We start from the raw sequence: 13,781 nt of genomic DNA, 5'->3' as shown, positions 1-13,781 counted from the left end.
TCATGTGGCTATTGGCAGATCTCATTTCCTTAATACAGGGGCCACTCCTCAAGGCGTGGGAGCTTGCTTCCCCTAAAGCAAGCAATCCAAGAGCAGATGCCCAATATGGGAGCCATAGTCTTTTTATAACCTCATGTCAGATGTGACATTCCATCACTTCTCACACTTTATATTTGTTAGCATCAAGTCAATAAGTCCATCCCACATTCAAGGGAAGGGGATTGCACAAGGGCTTGAATACTAAGTGGTGAGTATCACTGGGGCCATCTCAGAAGCTACCTACTGCAAGGGCCATCAGCACTGTCCAGCATTCCTACTTCATTTCTTTAGTTACGCTCCCTTCCAACTTTCCAATTAACAGCCATTTCACAACTTCTTAAGTCTCCTCAGACTTTGGATGCTTCTTCCTTTCTCTTTATTCTCTGTCAGTGGCCTGCCTACTTAACTGAGACACAGAAGTAGTCAAAAGAGATCTGCCTCACTTTCCACCACAACCCATACTCGCTTATTTATTTATTTCTATATATCTGCTCATTTATTTCTATATACCTGCTGCTTTTTCTCCCTCCTCTTTTATTGGAGGAAGTGGCCCCGCTCCTATCAAAAGTCAAACTCATCATTGTATCTTGCATCTCATCCTCTCTCACCTATTTAAGGATTCTGCCCATATAATATTAATTTTCTCTTCCATATTGTTAAGTCTTTTTCTACTGCATCATTCCTGTCAGTGTTCAAAGAGTCAGGAGTAGCAGCCATCTTTGAAAACAAAACAAAAGCAAACAAAAAGTAACTTCCCTTGACATCACCTGACTCTACAGACATATCTCCCAATTTTCTGTCCCCTTTAGAACAAAATTCCTTGAAAAAATTTTCAATACTTGTTATCTCTGCCTTCTTCCTTCCAGTGACACTTTAGTCTCACTGCTCCAGCCAATGCTTTTCTTTCAAGATTATTAACAATTTCTACTTTGCCAAATTAACTGATCAATTACTATCTCGTTGATCAACTACTCAGGCATTTGACTCAGTTGATCATTCCTTTCTCTCGAAACATAATTTTCCTCACTTGGCTTCAGGTACCCCACTCTCTCCTTGTTTTTCTCCTTTCTCCTACAGGCCTTTTCTTTCACTGTCTCAAAATGCCCCAGGGTTCAGGCCTTGTCGGTCTTTTCTATACATTCTCAATCTCTAAGTCAACCAGTTTCATGGCTTAAAATGCCATCTATATATCCCTAATTCAGACCTCTGCCCTGGCTGCAGATTCTACATCTAGTGGCCTACTAGGTAGCTCAACCTGGACTTCTAATAGACAACTCAGACTTAATATGACTAAAACAGAACTTTTCATTTACTCTGTAAGTCCTACAGGTCCCTTAACACAGTTGCCCAGAACTACATCTTAGAGTCATTGTTTCCTTCCTTCTTTTCTTCATATCTCACATTCCATACATTAACAAATCTCACAGTTTCAACTTTCAAAATATATTCCCAGTCTGACCACCCCTCACCACCTCCGTTGTTAACATCTTAATCTAAGCCATTACTACCTTTTGCCTGAACCACTATAGCAGCCTCCAAACTGGTCTTCCTACTTCCACACCCAATTCCCCTAGAGTCTTTTTTTAATAACATTCAGAGTGATTCTTCTAAAACTGAAGTTAGATCATGTTACTCCTCTGTTCACACTCCTGGAGCCTCTCCACCTCTCTCAAAGCAATATGCAAACCCTGACCATGGTTGACAAGGGCTCACATGATATGCATCCTTTGCCTTCTTACCATTTCTAAAATATACGAAACAGATTTCTTTGCATGTACTGTCACTTTATGTGGAATGCCCTTCCCCTAGATCTTTGCATGGTTCTTCTTTCATTTAATTCAAATTTCTTCTCAAATGGTTTCTCCTGGACTGCTAATTTAAAATAGTCTGCCACCTCTGACACTCTATTCACTTACCCTGCTTCACTTTTTTTGATAGAAATTGTAAAGTCACCTGAAATTATAGTATGTATTTGTGTGTTTGCTTGCTTATTATCTGCTTTAGAATGTAAGCTTCAAAGGTCATAGTTTGTGTTTGCTTGTCAGCTATCATATCTCCAATGCCTAGAACAGTGTCTGGCACATAGTAGATGATACATTTATTTGTCCAATGAAAAGATTGAGATAAATAATAGATAGCTAATCTCTTCATTAGAAATGCATTAGGCACATAACCCGTGTTGGAATGTAGATATTAGTATGACACATAGTGGATATGTGTATGTAGTTAAAAGTAGATACATAATAATGATCAGGATAAAACATAATTAATGCATTCACGAGTGTTCAGCCCAGAAAGTAACAAGGATAATTAAACTAAACATCAAAATAACACATTACAAATAGGAAGATAGCAAAGTGGAGGATTCATCTTCATAGAAAAGGCCTTTCAAGGAAACCCACAAACATAGGAGCATTGAAAAACCTTATTTAAAAAAAAAAAAAAAAAAAACTCTTCTGGAAAGATGATTCTACCATTATCTACCAATAAAATTTATAAAGATTATCAGAAAAATCTACTACCCTGTCAGAGTACAACATGCTCTGAAGGATTCTTCTTATTATTTTTTTTTGAGACGGAGTCTCGCTCTGTCGCCCAGGCTGGAGTGCAGTGGCGCGATCTCGGCTCACTGGAAGCAAGCTCTGCCTCCCCGGTTCACGCCATTCTCCTGCCTCAGCCTCCCGAGTAGCTGGGACTACAGGCGCCCGCCACCACGCCCGGCTAATTTTTTGCATTTTTAGTAGAGACGGGGTTTCACCGTGTTAGCCAGGATGGTCTCAATCTCCTGTCCTCGTGATCCGTCCGCCTCGGCCTTCTAAAGTGCTGGGATTACAGGCGTGAGCCAGCATGCCCGGCATGAAGGAGTTTTTTAAAAGAACACATCTAAGTTATATTTTTTTAAAAAGATAAAAAGAATACTTCTAAACAACTCTCCATTTACGCAATTTCCGTGATGTGTAGAATTGTAATATTAGTATTTAGAAGGATTCCATTTTAAGAGTATGATTATCTCAGAGAAGGTGCTGTTTTTCTGTTGCTGGGGGGAAGAAAGTAGACAAAGCCACAATGGTAGCTTTACAATTACTCTGAAGTGTAAGACTCGTACTTGAAGGCATGAATAAATAACTTCACTGTGTCATTACTTTTTAGGTTACAGTTGTGTGATCTACAACATACATGTTTATAAGCTGCATTCATACAAATTGTTTGCTGTTTTGCTCATCCATTTATCTCAGAGATTTAGACATTTCATCCTGAAGTAGCAGGCCAGATTCCTGTTTTCCTTATCCATCCCCCATTTCCACTGTGCCTAAAGTTTTGTCTCTCTCTGAGACACAGTCCAGTATCTTTTTTCACATAAATATCTTATATTTATGCCCACATGTCCCATTATTGCTTTAATTTCTGGACAATCTTTAAGTTTGGTGAAGTTTTCTGTACTTTTGATACCAAAAAAATGAAGTTTACATGATAGTAGTTTAAATATTCTGTTCCAGCCCAACGCTGTGATTGAGAAAAGCATTTGATTTTGAGAAAAAATATAAATGTCATGCTGTGAAGGAACAAAGAGAAATTATTTGCTCTTTAGCATCAAGGAAGGCTTCTCAGAGTACCTAGTATTTGCTTTAGGACTTTGCTAAGTATGATGAGATTATTGCCAAGTCGAGATAGGGAAAATGATTGCAAACAAGAAGTAGCTCTAAATACCGTACTACGAAGTTTGAACCTGCGTATGAAGGGCTCTTTTTGAGAAAGGAGATGATGAAAGTAATCTGCATCAAATCCGCATTTTGACCCAATCCTATTTTCTGAGCCCCACACACACATATCCAACTACTTACTGAATAGCTCTAGTGGAAGCCCAGAGGAAGTGCAATTCAGCCAGTCCTAAACTGAACACTCTGCCTTCATCCCTCCCCCTTCTTCTGCTCCGCAGCAAAATCTTGCTCTTCTTTCCATAAACAGCATCAACCATATTTTCCACGCCAGAAATCTAAACATCGTTCTTGATTTCTCTTTCTAATCTTCAAAGCCAACAAATCACTATGTTGTGTTAATTCTCTCTGTTGTCTCTATGCGTCCCCACTGCTATAACTCAGTATATTATGGTACTTAAGAACACAGGCTTAGAGCATGATTGCTTCAGTTCCCATCTGGGCCTACTGGCTGTGTGGCTGTGTCACCTTGGGCAAGTTATGTAACAGTATTATGTCTCAATTTCCTCATTTATAAAGTGAGAATCAAAATTTAATATCTTCGAGGGTTGTTGTGAAGATTAAATAAATCATTATATGAAAAGTACTCAGAGTCTGGTACTTTCCAACCGCTATGAGAGTCTGCTTTTATTGTATGATCATCTTTTGCCTGGACCAAGGAAACAGTCTATTAACTGGTCTCCTGGCTCCAAATTCTAATCCATTCAAATCTCTTTTCTAAAATGAACCCAAAGGGACCTGTCTAAAATGAAAATCAGATTGTGATTTTTTTTTTTTGCATTTCTCTAAAATGACATTTTATTGGCTTTATGAAAAAGTTCAAATTTCTTAACATGACCTTTACCTGGGCCCTGAGTAGCTCTTCAGCTACATGCTGTTTACTCTGCTCTCTCACTGAACATTCCAGTCATACCAGCACTTCTGTTTCTCTAGCACATCTTGATAGGTCTAGACGTTGGGCCTTCAAGCACACTCTTGCCTCGAAGACACTCTAGACCACTCTTTACCTACTCTTTGCATGGCTAAATATTAATCATAGTATAATTGCCAAACCTAGAGAATGTATAGACAAAAAAAGATCCAGGAAGAGCTACCAGCATGATAGGAAGCAAGTAGGGAAAATTTATCAAGGAGAGGGAGTAAGTTGTGTCAAATGCTCTGCTAGACCAAGTTACATGAGAATTGACACTGACAAATGGATTTAGCAACATTAGTTCTTCAATAATCACTCACTAAAGGAGTTATCAATATTTTTAAAGTTGGAATTTGTATATGCCATGATAGGTTTTTCAAAACAGAATACACACCTTGTATAGATACTTAATTTGGGAATCTTGTTATAACCAAACTATGTGTAAAAATGGGTTCCAAAATTCTATACCACCAGTTAGTTGGGAAAAGTTTCTGCATTGTCAGAGCCAGTGTAGATAATAAGCAGAAAAGGCAAGCTGAGTTCAAACTAACTCAAACCCCTTGGATAGCAAGAGGTTGTAGTTAGTCCATTATGATGCATCTGCCCACACATTTTTCCAGGTATAACAAGCACATGCCAACCATTGTTATGAGCAACTTTTTACTCTATTTCTTTATTATAGATGTGCTTTATTTAAGTATACATATTCATCTCGTGCCTGGACATCTCTTCTTTGTCCCTTGCAGCAATCCTGTGGAATCTTTCTGCCTATAAGGGGAAAAAAAGTATTATCTGATAACACAGCTTTTATTTTAAAGTGTCAAGCAAAATAAAATGATTGCAAAAATTCAGCCATTGCCATTCATGGAATAATGTCTTTATAGTAGACCATAAAAAGGCTATGTAGTAAGGATGTCTGTAGAGCTTGTTGTCAAAGAGACCAAATAACTATGGTTTGTTTATGTTTTTCTGGCTTATTATAATTCTTAATTCTAGAAATATTTAATGGGAGACAAATATCAACTCATCAGATGTACTATATCATTCCGAATAGACCAAATATAAAACTAGCTAATAAAATTTAATTTTTATTACAGAGAGAAAAATTTTCTCTAATTGGAAAAAATACACATTAACCATAGTATTTAATTTAAAAAAAATGTATTCTCATCCTGGCTAGCAGTTTTCTTTCTGATCATAGTCTACAATAATAAGTAATATTATCCTTAACAAATCAAGCTTAATAAAGCTCTGTAATCACTTTTTTGGCTATTGATCCAATCCATTAGTTTTCTTGAAGTAGGAACTAATAAAAATCAAGGCAAATAGAAAAAAAAAGTCCTGTGGCTTACTTTCAGGAATACATATATGGCAGAATTTAAGTATATAAAAAATTTAAAATTGCCAAGTTTTAACTAGTCCAAGTCTTCAGTTAATGTTGAAGTCCAATCATTTGATAAAGATATTTCCTAAACTTTATTTTTTAAATCTTCAAGGAGAATCAGTATACAGCGCCCCAGTTAAAAGCTATACACTCCATCTTGTCTCTAACCCACTTCTGCCATGATTTAATTCTTTCTTTCTTGACCTTTACTCAGAGGCAACTGATGAAATGGGAAATAACTGCTTATTGCCACTCATACCACGTCTCTGAAATGTATTTTGGCTTGTGACCTTTAGATTACGGGTGTAAATAAAAATGAATCCCATCTCCTCTTATGGACCTGATCTGTGGGTCACGACATGTTTGCTTTTCATCTGTATGAAAATGCTTTAGGCTGTGATGGCCATGAAATAGGTGAGGCCAGGTGAAGTATGGGCGGTTGCCAGTTGAGTCAGGCAGGGGACGAAATGATAATCTGAAATGCAAAAGTTAAAAAATAGTGGTTTCTTTGTAAGAGAGATGGTAATTGCTGATGATTATTTGCCCTTCTGTGGTTGAGAGTCAAGGTCTAAGGACTGTATGAAAATGCCTGGAATGCAAGGGAAGATCACCTAGGCAGAACAACGGAAAGAGCTTCATGGAGGGGGGCAGGTGCAGCTGCAAGAATAAGGTTTGATATTGCATAAAGTGCTGCAGGGATCTTATGACATTTTATCTCCCACTAAGAAGGGATTTTTCTATAATCACCAGTTTAACACTGGGGATGATATCCCCATTAAAGTATCATAGGCACTTTTAGAATTTCCGCTGCTAAACTGTTTTTGTTTGGTAAATTGAGTCATATTCTTACTCTCAAAAATGTAAATGTTCCATAAAGCCTGTTATTTACAGAGATATAAAAGTTGAAATTCTAGCCAAGGTTACCTGATTTTTTAAATCAAACATGATAATATTTTCCTGTGAAATCCCCAGATCATTAACATTGCTTTAGTCAACATTTAATCACAAATGCAAGCCAGTAAGATGAAAATTAATTTACAGTTGAATACCTTATGTCAGGAGACAACTGGCCTGATTGCAGTTGTTTGAAAGTGCACATATTCTAAGCACATTGCATGCTGCTTTTTCTTGTCTATAGATATTGATGAGTGTGGGACCGGGAGGCACAGCTGTGCCAATGATACCATTTGCTTCAATTTGGATGGCGGATATGATTGTCGATGTCCTCATGGAAAGAATTGCACAGGGGACTGCATCCATGATGGAAAAGTTAAGCACAATGGTCAGATTTGGGTGTTGGAAAATGACAGGTGCTCTGTGTGCTCATGTCAGGTTGGTATAAATAAAAAACTTTAATCAATTTTATTCAGTTGTAATTTGCGTATGTTTTAAGTGTGTATATGGTTTGATGAGTTTTGACAATGTGTACATCCACTTACCTACCATCACAATTAATATAACAGAACACTTCCATTATCCCAAATGTTGCCTGTGTTCTTTCCTAGTTAGTCCCACAACCCTAGATCCAGGCAAAAACTGCATCCAGTCCCTATTGATCAAATTTGTATTTTCTAGAGCCTCATATAAATGGAGTTATATAGTATATACTATATTGTGTCTGACTTCATTCTCTCAACATTATGTTTTTGAGATTCATTCATATTGTTACCTATATCTGTAATCCATTTCTTTTTAATACTGAATAATATTTCATTGTATGGATATACCAATGTATTTATCTATCCACATGTCGATAAAATTTTATTACTAACCATGCTAATTTTTTCCTAGTCACAATATCATATTTGAATGACTGCATAAATAAAGTCAGAATGAACATGCTATGATCCAAGAGTGAAAAATATTTATTTGGTCTATATTTCAGTTTTAGATAGGTATTCTGTTGTATGCACCTAGTTATAATAAATGCTCAAATTATTTTCAGATGAATAATATTATGTACCAAAAACTTGACTGTCATAAAAGAAATTGATAACAGTTTATACAAAAACATAGGTTTTAAATACTCCAGAAATTTAGTAATATATATGTTATTAACTATGAAATATTAAAACACATGTCCTCAAACAAAACAAAATTTACTTAGTATGCAACTTACCATACTAATATACAAATATATACTTATATATAAATGAAGACATTTATATACATAGTGGTTATTTTATGCTGGTCATTTCTGAAAAAAAATATTTTCTGGTCATTTGAGGAGTAGCATGTGGAAAGGAAATTGAAAATCCTCCAGCTTAGGTAATTTCTTTGTGTTAGCTAAAAAAAGAAATGTTAAAGAAAATGTATTATATTGGATAAGCAGTGTGAATTATTTCAACTTCCAAGTCACCCTCTGAAATGTGTGTGTGTGTGTGTGTGTGTGTGTGTGTGTGTGTGTGTGATTGTATTGAGCAATGGAGGTTTTTGGTAACTGCTTTTTTTCTTTTTCATACAGAATGGATTCGTTATGTGTCGACGGATGGTCTGTGACTGTGAGAATCCCACAGTTGATCTTTTTTGCTGCCCTGAATGTGACCCAAGGCTTAGTAGTCAGTGCCTCCATCAAAATGGGGAAACTTTGTACAACAGTGGTGACACCTGGGTCCAGAATTGTCAACAGTGCCGCTGCTTGGTAAATTTAGCTACATGAAGTGGAAAGAAAATGTAGGCCCAGAATCTAAATAGGGAAGCAACCTCGCCCTCCCCATCTGCCAATACCTAGCACCAGGCCACAGTGTTGACAGTTATAAAAAGTGAGCCTGGTTAGGATGATGAGGTGATAGTTACACGATCACAACCCAAGAAGGAATATTCTGAGGTAGATGTGATACAAGGTGTTGAATAGTCTTTCACTGACAGTAATGTATGTCTCTTTCAGGAATATCTCCATAGCTCAAAAGAAGAAAAGACTCTCCTAGTTTCCCTATTCCTATCCAGTTTAGGCTAACTTAAAGACAATTATTGATAGAACAATGGCATTCAAATAAAAAAAATACTCAAAAGAAGAAAAGACTCTCCTAGTTTTCCCATTCCTATCCAGTTTAGGCTAACTTAAAGACAATTATTGATAAAACAATGGCATTCATTAAAAAAAAAAAATACTCCTTTTTCCAAGTAGAACTTTTGTTAACCCATTTCTATCAGTTATGTTTAGACTTAAAAAACAAAGCAACTCCGCCCCCCGCCCCCCCCCAACCTTCTAAAGATTGTTATTTTCAATGCTTCTGGTGGGCACCTTGTTTTGCACATAATATGGATATGCAATAAATATATATTAGAATTGAATTTCTCTATATATTTATAAAACTTCTACTAGAAACAATAAGTAAGAAGAAAGTAATGACTTGATAAAGCCTTTTTTCAGTTGAACGAATTTCTTGTTTCTTTCTAGTGGTGTAAATGAAAAGGAAAATTGGTCTATGTGTCTTTATAGCGGAAACTTTCACAGAAGATGCTACTTTTAAAGTTATGGCCAGTTTCTTTCTATTTGTGTGAGGTTATTTTTAAGGCAAAGCTTTTTTGTTCCTTCCTTTTTATACTTTCAACCCAAAAATCAATGGAAAGAGCAAGGTCAGTTTCTGTGCCTGAAGGCTGCTTTCATCTCCCAAGCCATGAGATTCAGAATTATGAAGAAAATAGGAAACAGGTGGGAACTACATTTTTAAAAAGATCCAATTCACACAATTTTCCTGTGTGGAATTAAAAAGGAATGAAATCAATTCCTAGGATTTGTTTCTTTTTTTTCAAAGTCTCTACACTGAAAAATATAAAAATGAACAAAGAAAAACCATCATATTCCCTTCATATTTTATTTTCTTGTAAATGAACAAAATAAACATAGTTTATTTTCTTGTAAATGAACAAAACATTCTTTATGCATAAAGGAATGAATAATAGGTTAGAAAAAATAGCAAAAGAATGAAAAAGGTATCACATGGGCAAAAACGTTAAATCGAAACCTCTCTCCTTTGTCATGGGAAAGATAGGGGCATGCACATTTTATTGTTTTAAGATGAGTTATTTTTGCTTTTGTTTTATTGGTGTTATTTAAATCCTGAAGATTGTTTCAAAATCAAGCTGCAATACAGAACTCATCGTTCTGATAGGGCCTTTGTATTAGTAGATTCCCTGAAAGATTCATGGGCTTTGTAGATCTAAGTTTAAATATCAATCAAATAATTTAGTATTCAGTAAACACTGTGCTCATCTGCTTTTTCCTGGCCTCCCTCCATTTCCTCCCCCTCTCCCTCTGCCCTTGCACATCTGTTTTCCTTGTAGCAAGGGGAAGTTGATTGTTGGCCCCTGCCTTGCCCAGATGTGGAGTGTGAATTCAGCATTCTCCCAGAGAATGAGTGCTGCCCGCGCTGTGTCACAGACCCTTGCCAGGCTGACACCATCCGCAATGACATCACCAAGACTTGCCTGGACGAGATGAATGTGGTTCGCTTCACCGGGTCCTCTTGGATCAAACATGGCACTGAGTGTACTCTCTGCCAGTGCAAGGTAAACCCCATTAAATTAAAATAGTGAGCACTTTGCCAGCTGCACCCAGGGCTCATAGATAATAATGTGCTCAACCTGGACAATGGGAACGTTTTTTTTGTTTTTTTTTTTTTCTGTTTATTTTTCAAACATAGGTGGGCGGAATGCCACTCAGCTTTATTAGTTCCAAGGCTGTCATGGGCATCCCTCTGATGTATATTCAAGGATAGTGCATGGACTGAAACCAGAATGATCCGTTATTTATATCACCAGCATAGAAACAAGCTACTTAAATTGTCCTAAGTATCTAACGGTACGCATCTTTTAAAAAAGCTGAGACAACAAACCTCATGTTTCTTCTTTCATGATAGGAGACAATATTGTTTTATTGATTTTTAGCTGGTTCTTTTACAAGGTCCGTAAGATACATAAGCGAAGTAGATTTATTACATTTTCCAAAGTGGAAATCAATATGGCAAAGATGGGCATATTTCTTGGTTGGTTGTGGTCAGTTACATTGAGTTGAAAAATTTAAGATCTGTTTTTTGCCATATTTTATTCATACAGTTGGAGAAAATCCATTACAAAGCTCTTTCTCCTTATTCTCATTGGAAAATAGAGCTCTGTGCCTTTTGCTTCAATGGGAGCACAAATACAATGAATGTAGTCAGAGCATATAGAGTTTGTAGATTAGTGACAATGTTGGAAGCATTCTAATTTGATTATTATTTCTACAAAAATTTAATTTTGTGGCCATTATGCTTTATAGTCATAATTTTGTAATCAACACTAAAACTAAATAAATAACCTGAAGGCTTAACAGTAACAATTAAATAGCAGACGTGTCAGATTTTTCTCAGCATAACATAGCCAGATATCTGTAACTGCTCTGATTTTTTTAAGTGAGCATTTCCATTTTGTAATTTTTTTCCTACAGAGCAATTTAATTCAGATTCACTTACTACAAATTCTTACCAGAGTAGGTTGAAGTAACAGGACAAAGAAATATAAAATGCTTTAAGCTTTGAGATGCCATTTTTATCTATTTCAAGCTCAAATTTCTAGTTCTTTCAATCAATGCAATTTGTCAATCAAGCAAAGCTTTTTGAGTGAACATTTACTGCTGTTTTATGAAATGCATTAGCAAATTTAAAAGTTACTGTTACTAAAAGTTACTAATAATGTATATGCGATGTTCCTTTAATATATATTTAATATGTGTATACTTAATAGTGCATATCTTGAAACTTAGCACTAGTGACTAACAGGGAAATACTTTCTGACATTTAATTACCAAATAGAGTTGAGTCCTCTTACACCCTTAATCTTTCTGTGAGATTATTCTTCTGAGCAATAGTGACAAAAATAAATATTGAGTGATAGACAAAAATGAAATATAGCACAGATGGATATTTCCAGTAAGAAAATGCATACAGTAATAGGCAGGAAAACAACTCAGACTGTTTTCTGGGGTAAAGAATTTGAATGAGGCCGGGCACGGTGGCTCACGCCTGTAATTCCAGCATTTTGGGAGGCCGAGGTGGTCAGATCACAAGGTCCGGAGATCGAGACCATCCTGGCTAACACGGTGATACCCCGTCTCTACTAAAAAATACAAAAAATTAGCCAGGCATGGTGGTGGGCGCCTGTAGTCCCAGCTACTCGGGAGGCTGAGGCAGGAGAATGGCATAAACCCGGGAGCTGGAGCTTGCAGTGAGCCGAGATTGTGCCACTGCACTCCAGCCTGGGCGACAGAGCGAGACTCCATCTCAAAAAAAAAAAAAAAAAAGAATTTGAATGAGCTTGTCATTCACTACCTTATAAACAACTACTATAATCTCTCAACTCTTGATAGGAATATATTCCAGAAAGTGTAGTTTGATATTAAAGTCATTTCTTTCTGTCAGGTAAGTACTGATTCATAGAAGTTACTATTAGATACTATTTTCTTTATCTCTTGTTATTACATATGAGTAATAAAAATATGCTCAGTTTGTCAAATTTATCTCAAATACTCATTTTTATTACACTGATTTTGTGTTATTTTGAAAATAAAGTTTATGCAAAACAAGCTTCAGGTATTGCATTAGAGGTAAGCATTCTTCACAATTTAGTGCTTTGAAGGCACTATTTTATTATGTCTCCATTCTACTCCCCTCTGAGTTACTTGTTTCTAATTGATAAAAACACACTGTGTGGGGCATTGTGCTGGTACCAGGTGTGTAATGATAAGCAAAACCAGACACAGTCACTCCTGGAAATTATTCTTTATCAGCTTATTATCTGACACTCTGTTGTTCAATATGCTAGTCAGTAGCCACATGTGGCTATTTAAATTTTAATTAACTAAAATTAAATAATATGAAAATTTTAATTTCTTAGTTACACTAGCCACATTTCAATTGCACAATAGCCACATGTGGCTACTGGCTGTCGTATTAGATAGCACACTGTGTTAGGCCATTCTTGCATTGCTATAAAGAAATACTTGAGACTGGGTAATTTGCAAAGAAAAGGGGTTTGATTGGCTTACAGTTCTACAGGCTGTATAGGAAACAGTACCGGGATCTGCTTCAGGGAAGGCACTTCACATGGCAAGAGTGGGAACGAGAGAGAGAGAGAGAGAGAGAGAGAGAGAGAAAGTAGTTGGTGGGTAGGTACCACACATTTGTAAATGTTGCCTTTATCTATCAAAAACTGCAAACTTGAAATTGTGCCAGTGGACCTCTTTTCTAACATTAGAATAGATAACTCAATCTATGGAAAAAATACCTATAAATGAGCAATATTATAATAAAGCTTTCAATGTATGATCAGGACTTTGCAAATCAATGGAGGAAGAAAACATTATTTCACAAGTAATGGAATGACTAGATAACAATTTGAGGGAAATAACACACAGTTATAAAAATTATGTTACATATCAAAACAAATTCCACATGGAAAAAGTGTTAAATATTAAAATAAATTAAAATAAAGAAAATATAATTAAATATTTATCAAAACTCTAGAAGGGAGATACTTTTTAAAATTTATCAGTGATAAAATATACCTCAAAGAAAAGATTAGTGCTTCTATAGATACATAAAATTAGCACAAAAAAAAAGTCACAACTACATACTAGAAAAATAGCTTCAGCAGATTTGATTTCTTTGTTAGATTAAAAACATAAACATTAATAAGAAAAGCACTTACTGCTGGGTGCAGTGGCTCATACCTATACTCCCAACTGCTCAGA

At 36.0% G+C, this 13,781-nt stretch overlaps 1 protein-coding gene across 3 annotated transcripts in view; it reads left to right on the top strand.

Moving 5' to 3' along the window:
• The window catches only part of NELL2 (neural EGFL like 2), a 360,977-nt gene that overhangs the window by 338,615 nt on the left and 8,581 nt on the right, over nucleotides 1-13,781 (top strand). For all 3 annotated transcript variants that reach the window (XM_054444613.1, XM_063672658.1, XM_054444612.2), the window contains 3 exons: nucleotides 7,191-7,384; nucleotides 8,517-8,693; nucleotides 10,340-10,564. In XM_054444613.1, the coding sequence (XP_054300588.1) occupies nucleotides 7,191-7,384; nucleotides 8,517-8,693; nucleotides 10,340-10,564 (596 nt within the window). The remainder of the gene's footprint in view (nucleotides 1-7,190; nucleotides 7,385-8,516; nucleotides 8,694-10,339; nucleotides 10,565-13,781) is intronic.

Source organism: Pongo pygmaeus, chromosome 10 (genome assembly GCF_028885625.2).
Source record: "Pongo pygmaeus isolate AG05252 chromosome 10, NHGRI_mPonPyg2-v2.0_pri, whole genome shotgun sequence".
Taxonomy (NCBI): Eukaryota; Metazoa; Chordata; class Mammalia; order Primates; family Hominidae; genus Pongo; species Pongo pygmaeus.
This window is presented reverse-complemented; position numbering and strand designations above follow the sequence as displayed.